We start from the raw sequence: 27888 nt of genomic DNA, 5'->3' as shown, positions 1-27888 counted from the left end.
ATAGATGTTTTTCTGGAACTCTCTTGCATTTTCCATGATCCAGTGGATGTTGGAAATTTGATCTCTGGTTCCTCTGCCTTTTCTAAAACCAGCTTGAACATCAGGAAGTTCATGGTTCACATATTGCTGAAGCCTGGCTTGGAGAATTTTGAGCATTACTTTACTAGCGTGTGAGATGAGTGCAATTGTGCGGTAGTTTCAGTATTCTTTGGCATTGCCTTTCTTTGGGATTGGAATGAAAAGTGACCTTTTCCAGTCCTGTGGCCACTGCTGAGTTTTCCAAATTTGCTGGCATATTGCGTGCAGCATAAAATAGTACAACTTTGTGAATTCAGAGTCTTCATAGGCTAGAATGTTAAAGCAGATATTCCTTACTAATTGTTATATTGCAGTTACATACTGAACTGAACTGAGTACTCCACTCTGAGGACAATTTATAATTCATTCAACCAGTCTACACTGTTGTATCAAAATTGTTGCACATAGCTTTTTAAAAATTTTGGTCAGGATACATTTGGGCTAGATTACTAGAAGGAGAATTGCTGAGTCAGGAGGTCAGTGTTACCTTCATCAAACTAGGTTCCTTCATCAGGCATGAAGCAAGTAAAACTCTGAGATGCCAAGATTTACAGAGGGAAATGGTTTCATCTCAGGGCAGTTAAGCAAGGAGACAGGGGAACGATTCTGCCTCCCTGAAGGTAAGGGGCTCAAGGTATTTATGGAATAAAGTTGAAGTGTGAGGAGCCTAGAAAAGGTAACTAGAGATAAGAAAAGATAGGGTAATCATCCTTCTTTGCAGGTGTGACTAAGCTATAGACTTCTTCCTCGGGGATGTGTTCAGAAAATGATAGTGTGAACATGTTCTTAGGGTGGAATTTTGGTCTTTGATGTCCAAAGTTCACAGAGTAGACGCTCATGTGTGCCCAGTTGGAGGGCCTGTGGTCAGAAACAGTCTTAACCTGCTTGACCTGGAACTGGACAGCTTGGGCAAAAACATCTTATTGTTTAGACTACATGAAATTTAGAGGACACAAGTTTTTTTTGTAAAAACAAAGTAACTTGGATAAGAGAAAGAGGGTGAGTTTATTATGTATTAATGGCAAACTGATGACCCCTCTTGGTTTCAGATGCTTACATAATTTTGCCAGCTGTTACCTCATCAAATTCTTTATCATTTAGGTTTCCCTACTTTGCATCCCTACTAGCAATAACTGACAATGACCATTTTACCCAGCTTTGCCTGCAAGGTGTAACATCAGAAGTTTTCAAATTTTCCAGTCTGTGAAAACTGGAAACTCAATTTAGTTTTATTTTGCATTCAGTTAAGATGAATCAAAGGTCTGTCTAGTCAAGGCTATGGTTTTTCCAGAGGTCATTTATGGATGTGAGAGTTGGACTGTGAAGAAAGCTGAGCGCCGAAGAATTGATGCTTTTGAACTGTGGTGTTGGAGAAGACTCTTGAGAGTCCCTTGGACTGCAAGGAGATCCAACCAGTCCATTCTAAAGGAGATCAGCCCCAGGTGTTCTTTGGAAGGAATGATGCTAAAGCTGAAACTCCAGTACTTTGGCCTCTTCATGTGAAGAGTTGACTCATTGGAAAGGATTCTGATGCTGGGAGGGATTGGGGGCAGGAGGAAAAGAGGACGACAGAGGATGAGATGGCTGGATGGCATCACTGACTCGATGGACGTAGTTTGAGTGAACTCCGGGAGTTGGTGATGGACAGGGAGGCCTGGCGTGCTGCGATTCATGGGGTCACAAAGAGTCGGACATGACTGAGCAACTGAACTGAACTGAACTGAAGACGAATCAGGTTGAGTATATTCTCATATGGTTAAGAGATATTTATATTTCCATATCTGTGAAGTATCCATTCTTACACCTTACTAATTTTTCTTTATTTTTCAAGTGTGTACATTTTAATGACTTTAGTATTTTGTTTATAAGTTTGACATACATTATTATTACGTAATAATGGTGTTTTATTTCATATACCACTATGGTGGACTTTTTTGGCTATGAAACATATTTTTGTTTTTGCATAATCTATTTTTCAAATTTAGCAATCTTTTGTGCATCTGAATTTGAGTCATTAAGGAAGTGTTTCCATTGCTAAAGCTATAGAAGAATTTACCCATGTTTTTGTCTAATATTTATATAGTTTCCTATTTTCACTATTCAAATTTCTGATCTCTTGGGAATTTATCCTTTTGAATGGTATAAAGATGGCTCCTCATTATTTCTCAACTATAAAAATATTAATTATATTGTTGTATATTAAGTTTACATATAAAATCCAGTTCAGTTCAGTCAGTCAGTCATGTCCAACTCTTCGCGACCCCATGAATTGCAGCACACTGTCCATCACCAACTCCTGGAGTTTACCCAAACTCATGTCCATTGAGTCAGTGATGCCATCCAGCCATCTCATCCTCTGTCGTCCCCTTATCCTCCTGCCCCCAATCCCTCCCAGCATCAGAGTCTTCTCCAATGAGTCCACTCTATGCATGAGGTGGCCAAAGTATTGAAGTTTCAGCTTTAGCATCAGTCCTTCCAAAGAACACCCAGGACTGATCTCCTTCAGAATGGACTGGTTGGATCTCCTTGCAGTCCAAGGGACTCTCAAGAGTCTTCTCCAACACAACAGTTCAAAAGCATCAATGTATGAGATGATTTGTTGTTGTTGTTTAGTCACCAAGTTGTGTCCAACTCTTCTGCTATCCCATGGACCGTAACCCACCAGGCACCTCTATCCATAGATGTTCACTAAATTCTTGTAATCATTTCATGATGATTGTTAACCAGAGGTTTTGTAGAGGGATTGCATGCATCATTAAGGAATAAGTTCAGAGGCATATAAAATTCAATTAAATAAATAAGGTATTTTGTCTGTTTCTGCGTAACAAAAAGTTTAGATTAAGAAAAGAAAGGGTTGACTTGGTAGCTCCAGGAAGCCGTCATGGCTCACTTTTTGCTCCATCAACCTTAGAGTTGTTCTTAGGCTTCTGTTGATATCCTTTTACCTGTGGTTGCAAGATGCCATTTCTGACTCTTCTGTGTCCCTATTTAAGGAATGAAGAAGGGGAAGAGCATAGCATAAAAATCATATTCAAACTGCATCAGCCTTTATTAACATTTTCTCATAAGCTCTGCTTAGCCTGCTTAGATCTAATTTAACAAAACTGTGCCCTCTGGCCATTACTTATTCCAAAGGAGGTTGCAGAAGTAAGTGGGATTATTGTATTTGTTAATGTGTTGGATTTGCAGCTGAGAGCAATGCCACACCAAGCAAAATTATAATTCTGTTAATAGAGAAGAAGGGAAAATTGAACAGTTTGCCACAATGCACTATATGGACCAGAGGCCCTTCTATAAATGTCAAAAATAGAAATAAAGGAAATATTGACCTCTTTTCCTCTCCCCCCAATATTTCTTTACTCATTTATGAAAGGTCTTTCCTATAAATAAACCAGATTTTCAATGCCTTGAACTTCAAATCTATCCAGATAACTTATACGCGATAAGCATTTTTAAATGTCAGAAGTATGAGAGGAGAATAAAAGGAGTGGGGGGCAGGAAGAATGCTGAGCACACAGGTGAAAGAGAAATGGAAAAAAGCAGGAAGTATCCAAATGTCAGACAGATGTAACTGGTTACATTTGTTTTCAAGCCATAAGTATTGCTGAGTGTGCTATGTCTTATTTAATTTTTTTTCTCTAACATTTTATTTACATCAATCTCTCGTTCAGGTGGCAAGGGGTCATCCATAGTTCAGAATGGTGGGAGATGAGTGTGGGGGCTGTGTCAAGGGATAGATAAACTCTGAGGGCCAAGTCATGACTTTATGTGATATACTGTGTGCTTTTTTATTTGCCTGTTTAAAATGCACCTGAATTTATTTCTCAGTTCTGTGGTTTACTAGGTACTTCTGTTCTTATCTTTAGTATTTTCTTCCCTTTAATTACCTTGGGGTGGCTTTTCTGTTCTTTTTCTACAAGCTTATTAAAGTGCATGCCTATTTTGTTTATTGTTATTCTTTTAAATTGACATAAGTATTTAAAGCTATATTTTCCCTATGACTTTAGCTTGGGTCTGTCATACAGGGTGAACTAAGTTACAAGGAGCAAAACAATACCATATATTAACACATATATGTGGGATCTAGAAAACTGGTACAGATGAACCTATATGCAGAGCAGGAATAGAGATGCAGATGTAGAGAACAGAGCTGTGGGCATGGGGTGGGGTGGGGGTTGAATTGGGAGATCGGTGTTGACATGTATACACTACACTGTGTAGGACCGATGGCTGGTGGGAGCCTGCTGGGTGGTGCAAGGGGCTTGGCTCAGTGCTCTGCGGTGACCCGAATGGGTGGGACAAAAGGAGGGTAGGGGGACACCTAAGAGGGAGGGGATACATATGTATGTGGCTGTTTCACTTCATTGTGCAGTGGAGTTTGCTGTTTTAAAAGATAACCAGATTGTGTAAATAACTGTTTAAAGGTCTATGAAAAATTGCTTTTGAACGGCTCTAAAATCTACAAATCATCCCACCTACTTGTTGTTAACTTCGATGAGGTGTAGCTTATATAGAGTAAACTGTCCCCATTTTAAGTGTGTGGTTGGATGAGTTTTGACAAAATATAGACTGGTGCAATAACTGTCCCACTAAGAATATTGATCAAGCCTATTATGCCATAGTTTCCATATTTTCCTTTGCAGACTACCTCTGCCAACCCGGGGAACTACTGGTCTGCTCTACTGTGTCACTATAGATTAGTTTGCATTTTTTCTAGAATTTCAAAAAAAAGGCTATACCTATTCCCTGGAAATAGGTTTCTGACTTCCTTAACTCAGCTTAATTATTTGGAAATGGACCCCTGTTGTTGTTGTCTCGGCAGTTCAGTCATTTTATGTTGCTTAGTAGTATTCCACTGTACAAAAAAAAAAAAAAAGCCACAGTTGGTTTTATCCGTTTATATATTAATGGACATTTTGTTTATCATTTTTGAGCTGTCATGATTAAGTTGCTATGAACATTGACATACAGATCTTTATGTGGACAAATATTTTCATTCTTAAGTGAATGTAAATGTGATTGTTGGGTTGTATGGTAGTTTGACACAGCAGTTTCTTATGTTGCCAAATTATTTTCTAAAGTAGCAGGGCAAATGTGTATTTTGTCCACCAATTTATGAAGTTCCAGTTGTACTACATTCTCACCAATGCGTGGTGTGGCCAGTCTTTTAGCAACTTATGCTTAGGGGAATGGTGAGAGTTACAGAAGCACCAAACTCACAGGTCTCTTCTGCAGATCTGTCCTTCAAGGGTGATTCCGCTTGTCTGTGCCTGTTTTCCCACCGTGCTTCATGAGCTCTTCCCGACATGGGGGTAATTTTGCTGTCAGCCAGGGATCTGGGCAGGTTTCACACACAGATATTGGACCTCATTCTTTCAGCTCTCTTGTTGCCAGAATTCTTAAAATTTCCAGCAGCTCTTCCAGCCCTGAACTCTGTTCTCTGGCATCTTCAGTTGCTGAGCTGTGGTTTTTCCATACCTCCATTTCCTCCTCCTGTAGCTGTGGTGGTTGAGGGGACTGTTTTTGTCTCTGTAATAAGGGCTTGAACCTTAACATTTTCCCACTGCTCTCTGAACCTCTACCCATTTTCCTCCATCTCAGTTACAGTTTAAGCTCTCCTCTAGCTTCTGTCAATTAAAAATTTTTTTCTAGTGAATTTAAATTGAGTATATATTCCCAGGGAGTCTTTCCTGGTGGCTCAGAGGTTAAAGCGTCTGCCTGGAATGCAGGAGACCCGGGTTCGATCCCTGGGTCGGGAAGATCCCCTGGAGAAGGAAATGGCAACCCACTCCAGTACTCTTGCCTGGAGAATCCCATGGACTGAGGAACCTGGTAGGCTACAGTTCATGGAGTCGCAAAGAGTCGGACATGACTGAGCGACTTCACTACTATACATTCCCAGAAAAGTCGCCATAATCAGGTTTGAAAGCAGTGTCCAGAACCCTGATAACTGATAGTGAAGGTAACTGAAATAAAGTATTGATTTAAATATCTAATCCACATTCTTGGAGTCATGTAGTTGAGAATGAAAGCCTGAAAGAACAGTTTCTTGACTCAAGCATGGTCCAAAGAAAAAGTAAAAATTTAGGCAAAATGTAACAGTGTACTTCTCTATTTTCCTTTCCGCTTCTTTCTTCTACTGCCCTGTGTACCTGTGGATGCTCGCTGAACCCGTGTCGAGGTCTGACTTTCCTCCTGTAATTTTTTCTTACCTCTACCCTGCTTTGATGAGAACTCCAGTTCTCCAGTACCGTTCCTCTCTGCTCAGCATTGAAGAGGTGTTTCTTCATGTTCCCAGAGGCATTTTCATTTTTAGCAGTGGACGTTTAGTATCTCAGATTATTAGCCGAGAACATTTGATGATGTAACAGAATATAGTAAATTGTTCAGTTCACATGGGGAGGTGTGTTTGGGGCCAACTTGTAGGATGGGGCTCTTACAGGAATGGGGAACTTTATGAATGATCAGAGATTCTGGAATGTTCCTGATTTTTTAAAACCTGTTTCTTGACTGTTTTCATCTTTAAATCTAGAGATGTGGTCAAAGTTTCATGTATTTGGTTGTATGTTTGATTGATTTCAAGTGGCACCATGGCCTTGACTCCAGGCTGCACGGATGGTGGATGGCAGACAGCAAGCAGTAGCACTGAAAAGTGTCTTTGCTGCCAGATGAATTTGTCTCTAGAACTTTCCTATGTTTTCTTCTGCTGCTTGTCTCTACTTTGAATACCTCTCTCTCCAGGTTCTCAGTGGATTCATTTCCCTCATTGGAAATAAGAGTTTTACCAACTATAATTTTAATTTGATCATGTCTCAACGTTTCTGGAGAAAGGCTTAGTTTGGTCCTTCAGAATGTGACTCTCACGAGTGCCTCGGGCAGTGAAATCAATTTAAAACAGAGTGTACACTCAGCGGTATTCTTTCTTTGTCTATAATAATTCCTCACTTTGCCTTAATCACCTTTGCTTTTCAGACAGCTTCCGCTGCTGCTAAGTCGCTTCAGTCTGTCTGACTCTGTGCGACCCCATAGACGGCAGCCCACCAGGCTCCCCCGTCCCTGGGATTCTCCAGGCAAGAACACTGGAGTGGCTTGCCATTTCCTTCTCCAATGCATGAAAGTGAAAAGTGAAAGTGAAGTCGCTCAGGTTGTCTACTTGAAAGTTATACAATCGTGTCCGACTCCTAGCGACCCCATGGACTGTAGCCCACCAGGCTCCTCCATCCATGGGATTTTCCAGGCAAGCGTACTGGAGTGGGGTGCCATTGCCTTCTCCGTGACAGCTTCTAGATGATTGTATTTTATCATTGCAACCTGCCATTTCTAATCTATTTAGCAAGTTTTTATTAGCTCGGACTTTCTTCTTAAAGGTCTCATGGCATGTTATCCTCTTTGGTTCTGAGAAGGCACTTGGGTTCTCATTCTGCTCCAGCCTTCTCTTTTCTCAAGTCCCCATTTCATGCAGTTGAAGAACTCTGCCAGCTTCGATCACTGATCTGCTTCGTCCTATGAGTAGTGAATGCTGTGCCAAACATGTGCTCTTCTAGTAGCCTCCTATGAATCCTGTTTTTTCATAGTCTAAAGACTGGCAGCTTAGATGGTAAGGAATCTGCTTGCAGTGAGGGAGACCCGGGTTTGATCCCTGGGTGGAAAGATCCCCTGGAGAAGGGAATGGCAGCCCACTCCAGTATTCTTGTCTGGAAAATTCCATGGACAGAGGAGCCTGGCAGGCTATATAGTCTATGGGGTCACAAAGGGTTGAAAACAAGTGAACAACTAACACACAGACATGCACACACACACACACACACACAGCCTATAATGACAGTGAATCCCTTCTTGCCATATATGATGCAGCACAATAAATACCATGTTTCAGAAGGACTAAGTGAATTGCAAATCTATTTCCCATATAAGAGAGCATTTCAGGCACTCTTTTGTGCACTTCATAGGCATTGCTCATTCAATCATATGAGTAATTGGGTGGGTACTATATTTATTCCCTTCTCATACACTAGAAACAAAGTGGGTGAATAGACTCCACAAAGCTTTGAGTTAACAGACGGAGGTTCAAGGTCAGGAACTTTGGCTTGGGAACTTGACCTTACCTCTTAGACTATTGGCATATGTGAAGCTTATTGCTCTAGACAGGGGCTCGGAGAGATGCTGGTAGGAGCACCATTTGTAGTTGAGGTGGTAGCTACAAAGTGAGGTTAATTTATTACTCTTGTTGTGTGACTAAAGCAGTTCAAACAGCCTCAGAATGTGAGGCATTAACACCTTTGGAAAAGCCTGTTACTGCCAAGAATTCATGTTGCTTCTCTCTCTTCAGATATCCTACAGGAAACAAGAGAGACAATGACAACATCAAACTGAGGTTATCTTGTTTTCAGGCTGGAAGCAACTGCATTTGAAGGGTACAGAAAGAAAATTAGAAACATGACAAATGCATTTATTAAGAACTGAACCAAATTCCCTCTGCAAACACTGCTCTCCCAAATGTTAGAGCAACTGCTTCAAAGCCTGCCAGTAACAATCACTGGAAAAAAAAAAAAAAAAAAACTGTGGCGCACAATGCCTAGTTGTCTGTTGGGACTAAATATACTTGATTGTTTGAGAGCCACAACCTGCCGAATAAAGCCAGTGGAGCATTCAGCCCTGATGCCACTTGATCAGAAAAGTGATGCGTAGCCTAGAAATTTTACCTTAGGAGATCCTTCATTAATCAAGGGTGTTTTCTCCTGTGTAAATATGTGTACTCCTTGGAGGGAAAGTGTATTAAGTCTCACTCATTATTCAGGCTCTGGTGGAACTAGTTCATTCAGTCCAATTGCTGGCCGATCGCAAGTCTGGGTAAGGAGGTAGAGAGACAGCGCACTGCACTGAAAAGACACATTCTAAAGTCAAATGAAACAGGACCTGAAGCCAGATATTTCACTGGAAAGCTGGGTAACAAAGAACAAATTATGAAACCTCAGCTTTCCTTTCTGTGAAATGGGTGTAATGACCAATCCAGAATTTGTAATTGTGTAATATGGCAAATATAACACACCGAGTTTATCAGTCAGTTGAGTTCAGTCGCTCAGTCATGTCCGACTCTTTGTGACCCCATGGACTGCATTACGCCAGGCCTCCCGGTCCATCACCAATTCCCGGTTTACTCAAACTCATCTCCATTGAGTCAGTGATGCCATCCAACCATCTCTTCCTCTATCATCCCCATCTCCTCCTGCCTTCGATCTTTCCCAGCATCAGGGTCTTTTCAAATGAGTCAGTTCTTCACATCAGGTGGCCAGAGTATTGGAGTTTCAGCTTCAGCATCAGTCCTTCCAATGAATATTCAGGACTGATTTCCTTTAGGATGGACTGGTTGGATCTCCTTGCTGTCCAAAGGACTGTCTACTAAACGGTTCATTCCATTTTCTCCCAAGGCTTCTCTAGAAGATGTGTCATAGAGGGTGAACATTAGGTCACTTCTGTCTCCAGAAGCCTGGGCTGCAGACAATGGAGGGAGAGGAGGTGCAAATAAAACAGGAGGGCTTTGGAGGGAGGTTACAAAGGGAAAAAAATCAACTATTTTGAGCTTCTGTTCATGTTTGGCCTGGATTCATTCTTTCACTGTCTCTGTGTCTCCATCATTTCTCTTTCCCTTCTACAATTCTCTAAAAATATTACATTATCGTTCAGTTCAGTTCAGTCATTCAGTCATGTCTGACTCTTTGCAACCCCATGAATTGCAGAACGCCAGGCCTCCCTGTCCATCACCAACTCCAGGAGTTCACTCAGACTCACGTCCATCGAGTCAGTGATGCCATCCAGCCATCTCATCCTCTGTCATCCCCTTCTCCTCCTGCCCCCAATCCCTCCCAGCATCAGAGTCTTTTCCAATGAGTCAACTCTTCGCATGAGGTGGCCAAAGTACTGGAGTTTCAGCTTTAGCATCAGTCCTTCCAAAGAACACCCAGGACTGATTTCCTTTAGAATGGACTGGTTGGATCTCCTTGCAGTCCAAGGGACTCTCAAGAGTCTTCTCCAACACCACAGTTCAAACGCATCAATTCTTCGATGCTCAGCTTTCTTCACAGTCCAACTCTCACATCGTTAGGATCCCCATAAAATAATCCTCAAAAGTTCAAATCCTTATTTGCTTCATTGGTAATACTTTGCTATTATAGACTGCTCAGTTATATCTGACTCTTTGCCATCCCCTGGACTGCAGTCCACCAGGCTCCTCTGTCCATGGTGTTCTCCAGGCAGGAATACTGGAGTGGATTGCCATTTCCTTCTCCAGGGGATCATCTCGAGACAGGGATCAAACCCATGTCTCCTGAGTCTCCTGCATTGGCAGGTGGATTCTTTATCACTGTGCCACCTGGGAAGCCTGCTGTTATAGAGATACAAGCTAAATCCCATTCATGAAGTTACATTTTCATGACTGGTTAGTTTAGATCCCTGGGGTGGGAAGATCCCCTGGAGAAGGGAATGGCTACCCACTCCAGTATTCTTGCCTGAAGAATTCCATGGACATAGGAGCCTGGTGGGCTACAGTCCATGGGGTCTCAAAGATTCAGACATGGCTGAGAGACTAACACTTTCACTTTCACTAGTTTAGACACAATACTGAATTTTGGAAAGAATGAAAAACTGCGTGTGTTTGGGGGCAGGCAGGAACTATCTACTTTAAGTAACAAAAGGTTAGGTAAAATTTAATGGCATTTTGTTTCAAGCTCTGGAAATGGCTGAAGGCTAGACATACTGTAATTGTGTTGTAACTTTTATTTGCAGTGAAATTCTTACATGCATTACTTTTTTAAACAGACCTGTATGTGGAAGAGAACAAAACAAATGAAAAAGCTGAATGCAACACTAGCACTTTCTTCACTGCTTGGCTTTAAGGAAAGGAAAGGGAGGACAGAAAAGTTAACACATTGTTTTGTATGAAGTGGTCTTTTGAATCTCACCACCCCCTGTATTTTATACTCAATATTTCTTATTTTTCTGGTTTATTCCTCTCTATTACTCCAGGATCTATTACTATTAACAGGGAGCCAAGACGTGACATCATAGATATGAAAATAACATCAACCCATTGATGAGGAGAGCTGAGGGGATGGGGAGGTTTCTAGATCAGGACCTTCTGTGGAATTGCCCTCCCAAAGGCAGTTATCTCCCCCTGTGTTTGGAACTGGTTCTACAACAGCTGATTAACCCCTGCTTCTATCTCTGCTTCCCCTTCCATCTTTGATTCTTTCATTCCTTTTCCCCCTAGGAAGCTGAGCAGTTGCAAAGGAGACCCAGGTCTTCCCAGAGGCTTTCATAAAGGTAAAACTTCTGATTATATTTGGGAATTTAATTGTTGTTGTTAATTGTTCAGACACTCAGTCATGTCTGACTCTTTGTGACTCCATGGACTTCAGCATGCTGGACTTCCCTTCCCTGTCCTTCACCATCACCCGGAGCTTGCTCAGACTCATGTCCATGGAGTTGGTGATGTCATCCGACAATCTCATACTCTGACCCCCTTCTTTACCTGCCCTCAGTCTTTTCGAGAATCAGGGTCTTTTCCGATGAGTTGGCTCTTCACATCAGGTGGCCAACGTACTGGAGCTTCAACTTCAGCATCTGTCTTTCCAGTGAATATTCAGAGTTGATATACTTTAGGATTGACAGGTTTGATCTCCTTGCTGTCCACCAGATTCTCAAAGCTTTGGATTATTTTTGGGAATTTAAATGTTAAGTTGACATAAATGATATCCATCCTGCGTTATTATTTTTCTTTCATTTTTGATGGTACTGTATTTATGACTTTAGTCATATGTTTGACAAGTGTTTCTGATACTAAGTTTCATTGAAACTGAATAAAGCCACTAAGGTAAGTTCTACAGAGAAATCAGCAGTAAAGATTCAGAGGCATGCACTTGAGCAGCTCCCAAAAAGTTCACAGTGAGGTTTCATCAATGACTAATGCCTTCATTCCCTTATGTGAAGTTACCCATCAGCGGTGGTGCGGGGATGCTGATCACAATGATTTTGGTCTAACATTTTATGATGATATTAAGTATTGGAGAAGTTAGCTTCATAAATCGTGCCCAACTCTAACCCACATCCACAAATACACAGCAAAAGCAGAAGCTGTGTTCCCCAGAGATGGGTCAGCTCAAAGACATTTAAGATTAAATGTAGAAGGAATGTTTTACTGGGGTAATAAATTTGTTTACTTTTTCTCTTTCATTTCATTGTAAAATGGCAAACTTTTTTTTTGTGTATGGGGGGGTGTATTTTCAATTCAATTGAAAGGCATACATTTAAAAAATTCTAACTGAAATGGGGTAATTATATGAATGACATGAGCATCTTCTGTGGTGGCCAACCTTGTTCTTGGAGCTGGACTGCAGGGGTGAGTAAAACCGATGTCTATATCCTATAGCTGACTTTATTGAGAAGGGGAGAGGAACAGAAAGTAGCCAGACTGGCAAGTACACAGACGATAGCATTTCAGATAAGAAATATTAAGAAAAAAGAAAGTAAGGGTTGAAGTAACCTCTCCATCTAGAGGGGGGCTACTTCTTTAAATTGGGTAGTGAGTCTGAGAAAACAAACATACTGGAGCCACATAAATGGAAAATATCACCAAGAATTGTGTTTAACTATACAAAATGCAGTGGTGTGATAATTTATGTATGTTATTTAAATGGTTGTTTTGAATTGACTTGAGTCAGGAATGTAACATTTTTGGGGTCTATTTTAAAAGAATTACCTAGGCATTCACCTTCAATCTCTAAATTCCTAAGTACCTCTTGTAAGCAATGTTTCTGGCCTTCCTCCACACAGCCCTCGCACTGTGGTCAATCCCAGGGGGACATGGGTGGGGAATATTGCTTTAGGTGCCACATTATTAGCCTTCCAGGGAAGGTGAATACATGTCATGGTTGTGTTTTAATTGGGTAGAAATATATAAAAGCTAACTATAGGTTTACATTTTTTCTATACCATTGTCAAGTATATCCTGCATCTGAGATGATTTTTTGACTTTACTACTTCTTTTCTTATACCAGGTGATTACTTTTTTTTTTTTTTTTCTTTTTACCATTTTAGACTCTCCATTATTTTTTGTGAGTCATTGTCTAAAAAAGTCTCTCTGATCTTTAACATGCTCTACTTAGTTGACCTAACCATTAAAATGCTCATCTTAAAATAGCTGTCTGGTCTCTATCTGCATTATTTATTGCAAAAACTAGATAATTTTCACAAAAGATAAAAGGCATTGTGCAATGGCTCAGCTGAAGATATTAGCGAAAATAACTTAGCACATTGTTGTGACTGTAAGTGATAAAAGATAATGAACTGGAACTTTCTCATTCAAGTTGAATTCCTCTGAGACATTAGCATCCATTGTAATGGTATATTTTTTTTGATGTGGGCACTTACCCTGCCTCCTGGGTGGAGGCTACTGATGCATTTCACACAGGCTGCCAGAGGGCTGAGTGTGTGTGCTGCCCCTCTCTGTCCACTAGTAACTGGTCAAATGGTTCCTACAAGTCCAAAGCTGTTTCGTCTGTTTCTGGGGCTGAGTAACACGAATAAATTAAAGTGAGGCAGCATGAATAAATGAAAAAAAAACCAGACTTGCAAAGGGCTATGAAAACTAGAAGTTAAAACCTCAGAAGAAATGCCTTTTTGCAATGTTGGAAGTGTCTTAACGTTAATCAGAGCATAAAAAAACATGTTATAATTCCAGCCCCCCAATGGTAGAAATGTAAGTTTTTCTAACATAAATCAGTAAAAGGGGATAGAAAACACCACAAGAATGTTGTGAGCCACCTGATGGTGGAAATCCTTTGAATATTCATATATGATGTGGATTTCCGATGTTGTAAACACTTTCACGTGTTGTCTTTAATGACAGTATATGCAGAAGTGTAACAGCAATGGGCTATGCAGCTATGCCCATAAATTTTTATTACATCTCTAAGAAAAAATCCAAATTGTGTAGAGAAATTCAATACAATAAAATATGGCGAAGATATTATAGCGTCAAACCTAAGTACTTGTAACATACTCCAGTCTAAAGATCCAAGGTCAGGGGTGGTCTGCTAACACAGAGTTTTTAATATTTCTTAGGCAGAAGGAACCTACTGAATCTCTAGAAACTTGCTTTAAGGAAAGATAGTTTTAATTAGAAACAATTCTGAACTCTTAGAAATAATATTCCCCCAAAGCAATAGCTAGCATTTAATTTTCTTTTTCTGCTGTTAGTACATAAGTTCACAATTTATACCTATAGAATAATTCCTGCTAAGGAGACTGTGTTCTTTATAAACAATATCTAACTAATCTTCAACACATCTATACATACTGGGGGTGGATCCCAATTTGTTAGGTCAGCTTAGCAAAGGGAAATTAATTTCAAAGGAATTAGTGACTCCAATAAGGAAAGCTGATTCTACACTCCCAAATATGACTATTTTTCAGCAAAAATAAAAATGTAAACAAATGATGTTGCCTCATAATACCCATCTCTGATTCTAATATCTGTCAAGGATTTATTGTGGCTCTTTGTTTCTCCATATATTTGCATGGTTTATACATTGTCCAGCTCTGCACATCATTCAAATAAGATGTCATGTATCATTCAGTGTTTTGAGGACAGACAATTCATTTTATGTAGTCAAATGACTTTGTCAAGGATTCTTGGTGAAATTATATTAAAAATATTGTTTTGGAATGTAGGTTGTAATGTGATAAATCCAATTCTGCTTCATCACTCAGAGAACAACCTGATTGTTTCTTGGTCTTGGCTTCTTAGGAAATCAATGGATGTGATTTACAAAAGGTCACCTGTGACCTTTCATCTGTCATCCCACCAGTATTTTCAAATCTGTAGGATATTTCTGCATCGTTGAGCTGCTCTCACTGTAATCTGGATGTGACTAAACATAACTTCTCTCCCGTGCTTCTCCTCTTCCCCTGGCAAAGCAATATTTGTTTCTAAGCAAGTCCATCTTTACGTAACATTCCACTTTCAGAAACCCCTGTTCCCTTCAAAAGAATTGCCTTTCATTCTAATTTCCCCTAGCAGCTAACGTGTCTAACTAATGTGTCTCCAACTCCTCTGAAATTCTAAACTGAGGATATGTCTCTCTTCCCGTAGTGTTCCTTCTAGACCTTGAACCATGTCTCTCTGTCCTAAAGGCTCTGCACTTTGTTAGGAGAGTTGTCTGTACTTCGTGTTTCCAAGTCTAACTTTCTATTTACTTTTTAACCTACTACAAACTGGCTTTTGCACCACCATCCCAGGTAATAGCAAAATCCAGTAGAAAAGTTTGCATTTTTATCCAGTTGGATTTCCAAATACTTTTAAGTTGTTCCTTGGAGAAGGAAATGGCAACCCACTCCAGTACTCTTGCCTAGAAAATCCCATGGACAGAGGAGCCTGGGGTCCATGGGGTCGCAAAGAGTTGGACACGACTGAGCGACTTCACTTTCACTTTCACTAAGGATCCTGAACTTGATCTGTTTTCATGACCTATTAGCCTTTGGTTTTATTTGTATCCCTTTGTCTATTTTTATTTTAAGATATACATGAGTAGGATCCACAAAGGCTCATTTCTATCTGCTTCCTGCTTTTGGTGATGTCTGGAATTGTGACTTTAGCTCAGAGAACTGAGGAGAGTTAGCCACTCAAGTGTTAGGAGCAAAGCAACACTAATAGACAAAAATGAGAAAAGTAATGGAAATTTTAAAGAACATGATGCCTCAGAAAGAGGCTTGGCAAATTGGGAAGATGAATGTGGGCATATATCTGTAGGTAAAAATAAAAGGTGGGTTGGAGTCAGATCCTCAGGAATCTCAAATGCTGTGCAAATGGTTTGAACACTGTAAAGAATGCTTGGTTTCCTTTGGTGGATTCTGTGCAGTGAAATGATAGAATAACATTTGAATTTTAGAAAGACCATGCTGGTGAAAATTTAGAGAATAAACCGAGATTGTGCAAGATTGGAAGCAGAGACAATCTGGGTTGTTTTAAATCATAGGAAATGAACAATGAGATTCTAAATCAGAATGTTGGCATTGAGATGAAGACAATGGCATAAATTCTGTTTGGGTTGCAGAACTGACAAAACTTGGCAATCCATTGGATGTGGAGTGGAGTTGAGGGAGACAGCAGTTGAGGATGACTCTCACAGATGAGTAATATTAGAGGAAAGGAAAGCAGATGACATTTTTGAAAGAAAAACGGCAATTTAGTTTGGGTCATGATTATCAATTGCCTGAAGAGCACCCAGGTGTAACTGTCCAGGAGGCATGTAGAAAATGCATTTAGTGATTAGGTGATCGTTCTGGTGGAGGTGAAGATTTTGAGGGGGAAATAATGAACATATAGGTGGCAGCTAAAGCTATGATACAGAGCTAGAGAGCAGGAACAGAGTGGAAAGCTCTGTCAGTCCTTGCATATGTGGTTGTGCCATCGTAACAACGCCCTCAAATCTCAATGATTCCCAGTAACAAAGATTTGTTTCTCTGCTTTGTTACATATCTATGGTGGGTAGGATTTGACTTTTTAAAAAAATCTTTGGGACACAGCCCTCTTGAACAGCTTGTATTTGGCACTTAATTTTTCCTTATGCAGAGGGAAAAGAGAATGGGGTGAAGCATGGAGGGATCCTTATCTCTTCTGCCTGTAACGCATCAAACTTCTGCTCACATTTCCATGATCAAAGCAAGTCACAGGTTCTGACTTATGAGGGGCCGAGAAGTACAATTCTCTACCAGGAGAGAAAGTGGGTATTTGGTAAATAAAAATGAAATTTAACAGGATTGCCAAGACAGAATCTAAGAGAACATAAACATTAAGTTGCTCTTAGAAAAAAGGAGTATTTTTGAAGAAAGCTGAAAAAGGGTGACCAAAAATATAATTAGAAAACACAGATGAAGTATCTTTCCTGAAATAAAAAAGAAAAAATGATTTAGTCTAATTCATTAATGCTTTTGAAATTTATGTACCAAGGGTAAATTTGCTTTTAATAATTTATAATTGGAAGGGTATGGGGGTAAATTTGATTATTATCCTGAAGATTTCTTGCAGAAAAATCCTCCTGTAAGATGCATTGCCACAGGCAAATGTAAAGTGGATAGAGAATGCCTTAAGATAGGGTTTGGAGACACTCTCATATAAAGGTAGATATGTGTTCCCAGTTTTTCTTCATAAGTAAAACATGTGTTTTCCTAGAAAAAATATAAGGATAGGTTTAAATTTCTCATGCTCTATACTGTGAAGACCTTGAAACTGTTTTTTTTTTTTTTTGGTCCCTACCTTTTCAGGCAAAATAGAAGCTCCCAAAGATGGAGTAACTTTTTGTATCTTCGATTTTATGAAGTATGATGTTCATTTCTTTAGCATGTGAATAAGGTACTAATCATTGTTCTATTGTGAAGAGTTGGGCAAACTTCCAGAACCGAGACCTGAATCTACTTTAATAAAAGAACAGTGAAACATTAGGTACTGGGGGTGGTTCCATTATATTCTGAAATTAAATGTGGAATTAAGAATCAAGATTTTAGATTTTAGTAAATCAAAGCTCTCTGAAATGATAATTGGTCTCAAGTAACTCTGTGGAGTCATAATTAACTCATGAATTAACTTTTTGTGGCTCATACACAGTATTGAGTCTCTGTGGGATTCACTGTGAATAGAAGACACAAGGCCCCTTTCCAACATGGAACTTATATTAAACTTAGGAAACATGTCAATTCAGTAGTTCCCCCTTCTCCAGTTTCTCTTTCCATGGTTTCAGTTATCCATAGTCAACTATGGTCTGAAAATGGGAAATTCCATAAATAATTCATAAACTTGAAATTGTGTGCCATTCTGAGTAGTGTGATGAAATCTCTCAATATCTCATTTCATCCTGCCTGGGATGTCAGTCACCCCTCTGTTAAGCATGTTCTTCCCATCAGTCACTTAGCAGCCTTCTTAGTTACCACATCAACTGTTCAGGGTACCACAGTACTTATGTTTCAAGTAATCTGTATTTTACTTAATAATGGCCCCCAAGGCGGCTGGCTGGCAATTTGGATAATCTCATGCTGTACCTAATTTATAAGTTAATCATAGGTTATGTATGTGTAGGAAATAGTATATATAGGGTTTGGTAACTATCCATGGTTTCAGGTATCCACTGGTGGTCTTGGAACCTGTCCCTCACAGACAAGGTGGGACTCCTATAAAGAAAATGTACAAATAATAATAGAATTACATCAGTGCTAAGTGTCAGGAAGGAGAAGACTGGTTTTTTCATAAAAAGCCAGAACGGCCTCGTAAAGTATAGTCCTAGGTCTGTTATTAAAGCTGATGTTTCCCAGACTGAGTGGTCCTGAGTGAGAGGTTGGTGGTGATTATTTCCCAGGAGTTGAGAAGAGTATAATTTAGAGATCTCCAGGCTACCAGTTGTGAGAACTCAGCATGAGGAAACTACCATATTCATTTGTGTATTAACAATGTCTGAAGGAAGCCTTCATGAATGAACAGATATTAGGTGTCTAGTGGATACATAAATGAAGCAGTCAATAGTTCTTGTAGTTATGAGTAGTTTCCTAGTGCTTATTTTTTCTCCCCCGGTACAGTGTGGATGGAGAAGATAAATTGTGAGGCAGAGGACCAAGTCTTCAGTTAGAAGTCTCTCACATTATTGTGAATCCTCATCAGGTATAAAATAAGGGAAAGGCAGGCAAAATAAACAGCAATAACAAAGCATCAGCTTACGATGAGCTTGTGGTAGATTCCAAAGAGAGCTACAGATACCTTAATGATGTCTTTAAGACCAAATTCACTTAAGGATGATGACAATGTTTTGTCATTATTGATAGATATTTCCCCCCCTAAATTCTGAAACCTCATATCGTCCGTTAAAATGCAGAGGAAGAGGAGATTATCATGAGTTTATAAAGGTGGTGAACAGAGGAAGCAGAGGAGAAGTGGTTTACTTAGTGAACTGAAAGTCAAGTGGAATTTCTTAATCTCATGAACCCATACCAGGGTTTGAAATTCCTAGTCAACCATAGTGAATCTTGAGTAAAAGATACTTCCCACTGTCATGCACTATAAGAAAGCTATTATAGTGCTCAGTTTGGTGTAACTTGTCACTTCCATTTTTAAATGCTTCAGGCCTGTTCATTTCTCGCTTTACTAGCTCTCTTCAATCTGCCATGGATTCCGGGGACTGTTGAAAAGTGACTTCTGAGTGAATAGATATTCTTCAAATCTTGTGAGTTAGCCAGACTTCCTATCAAGTACTATATATTTTGAATTACACTCTTGCAGTATCAGTCTGTGTTTTTTTTTTTAAATATGAGGATTGTTTACTATTTATCTAGTGTGAGATTATTTATAATTTATAATAAGAGAAAAAGTATAAAGTTTTCTTCAGATATACCTCATCTTGTTCAAAGATCTTCTAGTTCCCAAAGAATTCTACCAAAGTTACAAAATGTATTTTTATATCTTACTCTGTGAGCCTCTTAATTGTTTTAATTTTCAGTGAGGTCACATAATGGAGTTGCTGTGCTTCTTTGATCTTGTTTGGGAAATAGATTTGCCTTTCTGCTGATATAGGTTTATTGCTGTAGCTTATTTTAAGTTCAGTCAATTTTGAATTCAATTACTTATTGATTTCCTATCAAAGGCTTTCTACAGGTCTCACACAGTGCTATGTTTGAGGTCCTAAAAGAAATATTACACCTACAGGCAGGCAGGCAGAAAGAGACGGAGAGAGAGGAGAAACAGAAAGGCATTCAAGGAAATAAAGAATTTGTTTTGCTAAATGTAATTTCCCTCAGTTCAGTTCAGTTCAGTCCCTCAGTCGTGTCCGACTCTTTGTGACCTCATGAACTGCAGCACGCCAGGCCTCCCTGTCCATCACCAACTCCCGGAGCCTACCCAAACCCATGTCCATCAAGTCGGTGATGCCATCCAACCATCTCATCCTCTGTAATCGCCTTCTCCTCCTGCCCTCAATCTTTCCCAGCATCAGGGTCTTTCCAAATGAGTCAGCTCTTCACATCAGGTGGCCAGAGTATTGGAGTTTCAGCTTCAACATCAGTCCTTCCAATGAACACCCAGGACTTATCTCCTTTAGGATGGACTGGTTGGATCTCTTTGCAGTCCAAGGGACTCTCAAGAGTCTTTTCCAACACCACAGTTCAAAAGCATCAGTTCTTCGGTGCTCAGCTTTCTTTATACTCCAACTCTCACATCCATACATGACCACTGGAAAAACCATAGCCTTGACTAGATGGACCTTTGTTGGCAAAGTAATGTCTCTGCTTTTTAATATGCTGTCTAGGTTGGTCATAACTTTCCTTCCAATGAGTAAGCATCTTTTAATTTCATGGCTGCAATCACCATCTGCAGTGATTAATTTCCCTAAATACACATTAAATGATATATTTCAGTGCATGTCATATTACAAATTGTGAACTTGTTGGTCTTAAAATGTAAACATTGTTTCCTCTTTTCAACCCTGCATGTGTTGGATGTTGATTTTATGTTAAGGCCAATTACAATTTGATTAATTTACTCTAAACTCAAGTTACTCTAATGTGTTTTAAAAATGACATAGCAGTTACATCTGTGGTGGGAATAATGTATGCAATATTGGAGAAAAAAGTGGGAGATGAATTCTGTAATTGACTTTAGAATTTGCTGGTCATTAGAATTGAGAGACATTAAGGACAAATTGGGAAGAAAGCTGAGTTATGGAGATAGAGACTGATTTGAGATATTGATACTATAATGTACCATTTGCAGTGAAATTGATTCCTTGCTCAAGTATATCTTGTTCATAACCACATATTGACGTGTCAAGAAGCACCTTGGATTCTGTAACTAATTTGTTATCTGGACACTGTAATGGATACAGTGAAAAAATTGTCTTGTGACCCATTTCTAGTTTTCCAAACAACTTTAAAATACATGGTTTAGGAGCCAGCTGGAATATTGCTTCTTTGCTATAGAAGCAATCCTTTTGAAACTAGAGGGGAAAATGAAAGAAAAAACAAAACCGGTACCTGGAATCTGTGAATTTTCATGGTGCTGGACAACTTTAAGAAAGAAAAGTAAGAGGTTTAGGAAATAAAGACCAATTTAACAAGAGAAATTTTACCTGGCAGTACTGTTTATCTCACCAATATAATGGCCTAGTTAGAGTTTTATTTTAACACCCTATTTATTTTAGCCGTACTTATATCCTGAATGGATTTGAAAAGTGAGTAGATTTTTTTTTTTCAGGAAGTTCTTAAAGTACATAAAGATTTAATGATGTGTTAAACAGTCAAATAGTCTTTATAATTCACAAAAGACTTTTTCACATTTGAAAAGGGAAGAAGGCCTCACCGCCTCTATTTTTGTTAAAATTATAAGAAAACCTGTACATTAATCTTTGGAGAAATTTGAGAGGAATCAGGAAACTGCTATTTATGGTGATACAATTATAGACCAAGAGATGACATGTGGAACTTGGCTAAAAGGTAGATGATTTTGTTTTAAATTTAACAGTAGTGCTTTGGTTGTTTTCCCTTTGTAACACTCAGATCTACTGAGAAGTCAGACTGTGTTCTGCGATGAGGTGGTAGGGGAATAGGGTAATTTTAGTCAGAGGGGATATTTGCTTCTGATGAAATGATCATTTTTAGAAAATATAAATGTACTCTGAAAATTGAGTGCCAGATTGTATGAGCACTGCTTGAAGTATTTTTTTAAGAGTAAGAATAAGAAAGAATAATACAAAAAAAAGTCTTTGAACTTTGGTATGAAGTGGCCAGAAAAATGTAGAGAATTTGGGACAAGTTTTTGAAAATGAGATTGAGATTGATGGTACCATCAGAGTTTGGTTTTGGCTGGAAGTAGGTGCTAAAATGGAGATTCTCAAGCAAGTGGTTGAATAAGCAACCAATATCTGTGACAGAGAGAGGGGAGCAGGCTTGTACAGGGGAGGAGGTGAACTGTTGGACGGTTGCAGCAGAGGCTTAATCAGGCACAAGTGAAACTCTGGATCTGAGATGGCCCAAACTGAGGTCAGGTTGTCAGCATGTTTGATGCAGACTAAGAAGAAAGTGTAACCTTGGTGAGGCAGAAACCTTTCTTGGGGGGCAGTTCAGCTATGAGCTCAGCAGACAGTCATCTCTGCAGGTGGAGAATGAGAATCTGCAATTCAGTGGGGCTCTTGCTGAGTCCCCTTGTGGAAACATTTACTTTCTGGGAGAATAAGGCATCCAGAACTGCAGAACATAGACTTTCAGTCACTAGAAGCACCAATTTCCCCAAAAAGAAAATGAGAACTCTTAAAAACGGCCATCTCTTCTACATCCATCTTCTTGATTCCATGCATTCAACCTATTAAAGAAATAAAACTGTAACTGAGGTGTATGGTGTGTTCTAAGACCGAGAGGATGATGCCTCATACTTGAAGGATGATAATTTCTAAGCAGGTAGCTGCACCTTCAGAAGTCCATTTTATTGTTCTGACAGGCCAGCAGCTTCTCTATGGTATGCGATTTGTTGTTGTTCAGTTGCTGAATTGTATCTGACTCCCTGTGACCTCATGGACTACAGCACACCACGGTTCCCTGTCCTTCATCATCTCCTGGAGTTTGCTCAAACTCATGTCCATTGAGTCAATGATGCCATCCAACCATCTCATCCTCTGTCACCTACTTCTCCTCCTGCCCTCAGTCTTTCTCAGCATCAGGGTCTTTTCCAGTGAGTCAGCTCTTTGCATCAGGTGGCCAAAGTATTGGAGCTTCAGCATCCGTCCTTCTAAAGAATATTCAGAGGTTGATTTCCTTTAGGACTGATGTGATGCATCACTCTATTCCATGAACATGTTCCCTTTGCAACTTTTCCTATGCTGGGAAGAGGTTCTTTAACCTTGAGTATGATGATATATGGGATCTCATGTCAAGGGTTTAAACATTCTGTTGACCTTCACATAGATACTAATGCTCATTTAAGCCTTGTGGATATGAGAAGCAGCCAATGATGGAATATATACATAATTAATGATCTCAGTTAGGATGATTCAATTCCAAGATGAAAAGTTTCCCGTGTAATCAGCTTGCCACTGTGGCAGTGTTTGCTTTTAGTTTTGTCTCAACTGGTGACTGTGCCCTTCTCTTTATGCCTCTAAGTTCAGTAGTGACCTCTTGGTAACTTCAAATTCATCATGCAGAAAATAGTAATATCACAGAGACAAAGACTTTTTTTCCTCTGACAGCCAATTATTAAATAGTTACTAATGTCTACTGTATTTTGAGACCTGGGATTTGGTCTGTGTTGCTGAAACTCAAGATATTCAACACCGGTAGTAGTGAAATCAGCCTTAATGAATGAGACCCCATGCTACTATTCATGAATCCAGAGCATTGTGATGGCCAGTAACAGAAGCTGGTGGATACCAAGTGGCTGAGCCATTGTGTCTGTGTTATTGGTGTCATTTCTATGGTAGATGCTCTTGGATAGCCTTTAACATATAATATAAACAAGTTCATTTGGATCTATATATCAACATTTTCTCCAGACCTCCTGGTCTTCCAGCCTTTATCTTTTTACATCCATGACCCAATAGCCAAGTCAGTCTCTGCTTTCTATCAGGTTATAAATCTTCTTAATCCAGGCCATTTTCCCCACACAAAGTGGATGGTCTATCCTGTCTGAAGCTCTGGTCATTGCAAAGACTCTTCCCTATGACTGACTTTCATAGCCATCTCTGGATGACGATAACCTGCATTAGCAGATTTTCTTTCAGATTCACACTGAGCTGATGTTATCTATGATTCCAGAGTGACTTTTTTTTCCCCCTCCATCATCTAGTTTTAAGGGGTCCTCCTGATTTAGTTATAGTGAGCTGAGAGACAGGCCAAAATCTGTTTCAACTATTTATGAACAGACCCTTGTGCCTTCTGTACCTGCTTCTGCCCTATCCCACAGGTTCCATCTGATCTTACAAGGGATTATGGTTGGGTGCCCCCTTACAATAGGACAGAATGCAACCCATTATGAGTTCCTCTGGCTGCATGGTCATTTGCCTTATCTCCATCAAGGCCCAGAAGGCCAATACAGGTTACATTTCAAATGCTATTTAACTCTTTGCCACAGATGACATGGCCTTTATCAAGGACTCTAGCAGTCTGTGTTGTAATTTTACTGCTGGATAATTCTCTACATGGCATCTTTTCTTATCATATATACCTCTGAAGCCATAGGGTCTCCTGGATCATGTAGCCCAAGAGGCAGACAGGCCTGTACTGAAAGCTGGGCCTGCTGTGGAGATCTGTTCTCTTCTTGGTCCCCTTGGTGCTGGCAGCCTTCTATGTAATCCAGGACATAGGACATGCCTTTACTGTATTGGGAGCAAATCCTGGAGTCCAGCCAGGTTTTGTTTCCTTAGCAGTGGGAGAGGTGATAATCCATGTTTTACAAAGGACATGTCCAAGAATGCCCCAGACCACAGGACATAGAAAAAGTTCACTGATTAAAAACCTTGTACAGTGTATGTACTTCATGGAGGCCTCCAACATATTTAGTACAAAGTGTATTTTGGTTTGATTAACTTGCTTTCAGTTCATTTAATTAACCAAATTGATGAACAAGTAACCTTGTTTGACAAACATGTTGTCATTGATGTAGGGACTCACGTAATATTCTGAGGTTGATTTAACGTAGTAGAGAACTTCAGACAATATAACAAAGTGCAGGAGAGTAAACCTAACCCTGGGGGAAACTTGAAAATATATACTGTAGTCAATCCCATGTCAATGTGAACTGCTTTTTAATAGGTACGAGGAAAGAGTGCATTCTTCATATTAATGGTAGTTTACCTCAGGTCTATTGATTTAGCAAAAATAGAACATCAGTTTCAGAAGCTGCAACTGGGACTATTACCTGACTGAATTTGCAGTAGTCCACTCTCATCCTTCAGGATCTGTTTGGTGTGAGAGCCAGTGTGGAGAATAAATGATGATATGAAGGGACCAAAAGCTCTTTCAGTTCAGTTCAGTTCAGTCACTCATTCGTGTCCGACTGTTTGCGACCCCATGATCGCAGCACGCCAGGCCTTCCTGTCTATCACCAACTCCCGGAGTTCACTCAGACTCATGTCCATCGAGTCACCTTTTAAATATTTAGATAATTCTTCCTGAGATACAATCTAGCTTCTTAATATCTTGGCTGGGAGGGGGTTGAGTTTCAGAGGCTCCTATCTGGCTGTCCCTTCTTTAATAGCTCCTACCTCACAAACCATGGAACCAGTGTGGGAATCCATTTCAATTATACATTCAGGGATCAAGGAAATTACCATAAAATACATTGGTAGACCTAGACTGAAGCCAGATCCAGGCCAGGACAGTTACTGCCTGGCTTCCACATCCTCTCAGATAACAGAGGTGGAGACAGGGAATGGATATGTTGACACTTCAGTTACCTGGATGTAACCGTAATTGTCGGCTCAAGCACTGTGTCTAAGAGTCATAAATCAAATCCACCTATTCTCTTTTTCCTCAAAGTGAAGTTACTTTCATAGATGGCCAAAGGTTCCTTTGGTAAAATGCCGGAGGAAATTTTACTACATACCCTTTATATAGTAAGACAGAGACTTTTATGACCCCATGAACTGTAGCCCTCCAGGCTCCTCTGTCCATGAGATTTCCCAGGCAAAAATACTGGAGTGGGTTGTTGTTCCCTTCTCCAAGGGATCTTCCTGACCCAGGGATCGAACCCAGGTCTCCTGTGCTGCAGGCAGTCTCTTGCATTGTAGGCATATTCTTCACTGACTGAGCCACCCTACATTAGACCTGAGCTGCCCTTTAATCAAGGGGTTCTGGATCTGCAAACTGGCTCAGGCCTGGATCCTCTGCTAGAGATGGTGAGCTTTATAAGGCTAGCCACTCTTAATCTCCTGACCATCCATCTTTCATTTCTTTGTGATGATGGAGCAAAACACTGTCTTTCCCCAAGGACACTGTGTTCCATTAACCGTCTCTAAGGTTTTATGAGTCAGGCCATGCTGACTGCTTGTTCAGCCTTGCTGCTCATTAGGATCATGGCTCCAACTTTGTCTCTGATGGTTAAGTGACACCATATGGCCTTCCTGGTTGGGAGATGATACCATCCCCTGCTGTCAGGGGAGTCGTTTCTGTAACAGCATCTCCTACTGATCCCCTTATCCTACAGATGACAGCCACCACTGAGCTTCCTAATAATGCTGGTTGGTACCCTTCTCACAAACACATTTTTTAGCACTTTGCTAAACAGAGGCTCCTCTGTGTCTTCTCTGTGAAATATAGTTATCTGGCGGACATTTGTTCTGACTTTGCATAGTATACCTACTCTAGCATGTCTAATCTCTGAGCCTTTTGAACTCTTCCACAATTTTCCATGATATTTTTGTCATTTTTATTTCACTGAGTATGGGTCATTGCTTCTTCTGTGATTCTAAGAGCCATCCTAATACAGTGTCAACATCTGTCTCCAATGTCCTTGCTTGGAATTTATTGTTTGCATCATGTATAATGACCTCATATAAATAAATTCTAACTTGATGTTCTGGTGAGTAGAAGGAGCACCAACCTTTAACTTAAGCAAAGAGAGTCACTTGTGAAGGACCAGAGGGCTGTGGCTTGCATGGGGCTATTGGTCTGGAAATTCAGATTTTCCAAACTTAATCTTAGATTCCCACTCCTTCCCAACAATGAATCTGACCTTGGCATAATAGACTTGCTGGAGGTGAGAACTGAGTCTTCCTGAGAGCTTTAGTACTCTTAAGTTCTGGGTCTGATCCCTAGCCTTTACTGCTTCCAGGATGAGGGAGACAAGATACTTTTCTATTTTACCAGGGAGATTATCTAGCTGTCACACTTTTCCTTGAATTGGTAATTAATCACCCTCTACTCTTCTTTTTATATTTTTTCTCTAATACATCAGTAGCATCCAGCAAGAACCATCTGCCTCTGTTGTAATTATGACTGCCAATTCCCTGAAACTCTGGGAGTGTCTAAGTTAGTGTACTCACCAGAGCTTCCCCTTTCCCAACCTATCCAGTTTACCAGTGGAGAAGATCACAGGCCAGAGGCTCTTCGTTTCATCTAACACCAGTGATGGATGGTATCTGGACAGTGGATGGTATGGTCCCAAAACCTCATTTTAGTGTCTGTTTCCCAGTGCTAGTTTTCATAGATCATTTTCCCCAGGAAATAGATTCTAAGGTAGACATTTACATGCAGTAGATACACTAGGAAATACCCTTAATTCCTGTGAGAATGTCAGAGTAGCGGGGGTGGCCAGAGGGGTTATTTGAAAAGGGCTGTATTTTCAGCACAGGCCTCACCAGATCCCATTGGAGGTCTGAAGTTGTAGTCTTTCAAGGGTGGCAAGGAGGTGAATCTCCTTGATTCAACAGTCAGAAGTCCTTGCATGTGGGGGATGGAGGCTTCATTCCTAAAGAGAAGATGTGGGTAGCATGCCACATTATCTTCAGCACTGTCAGAAAAATTCATTCATATTGGTATCATGGTACATTTGGTAGCATTTTATGTTTTCCAAATCATAAATGAGAGCAACTTCTCTAATACTGAGCCTTTAACATTTCAAGGCAAAAATTTGAAATTGGTATTATATTTCAATATGTGGATATTTTTCAAAGGAAAATAGCCATGGAAGTCATTCTTCTATATGTATGCAAACTGTCTTGAGGTTTTTCTACCTAGAACATTGAAATACTGAAGTAACAATTTTATATATATAAAAAGAAACTATTATGAGAT

The 27888-nt window shown here is 39.9% G+C and overlaps 1 protein-coding gene across 46 annotated transcripts in view; it reads left to right on the top strand.

The window, feature by feature from the left end:
- LOC147374462 (uncharacterized) overlaps positions 1-27888 on the top strand; it is a 441112-nt gene that overhangs the window by 301016 nt on the left and 112208 nt on the right. For 41 of the 46 annotated variants that reach the window (XM_086397207.1, XM_086397202.1, XM_086397210.1 and 38 more), the window contains one exon: positions 11345-11397. The exons of 2 other annotated variants lie outside the window; for them this stretch is intronic. In XM_086397207.1, coding sequence (XP_086253333.1) covers positions 11345-11397 — 53 coding nt within the window. Of the gene's footprint in view, positions 1-11344; positions 11398-27166; positions 27248-27888 lie in introns of all 46 variants that reach the window. 3 more of the 46 variants (XM_086397225.1, XM_086397203.1, XM_086397205.1) reach the window with 1 other exon arrangement.

This window comes from Bos grunniens, chromosome 4 (assembly GCF_055505025.1).
Source record: "Bos grunniens cultivar Pamir isolate PY7600 chromosome 4, Bosgru_T2T1.0, whole genome shotgun sequence".
Lineage (NCBI taxonomy): Eukaryota > Metazoa > Chordata > Mammalia > Artiodactyla > Bovidae > Bos > Bos grunniens.
The sequence above is the reverse complement of the archived record's forward strand: the minus strand, read 5'-3'. Positions and strand labels throughout refer to the sequence as shown.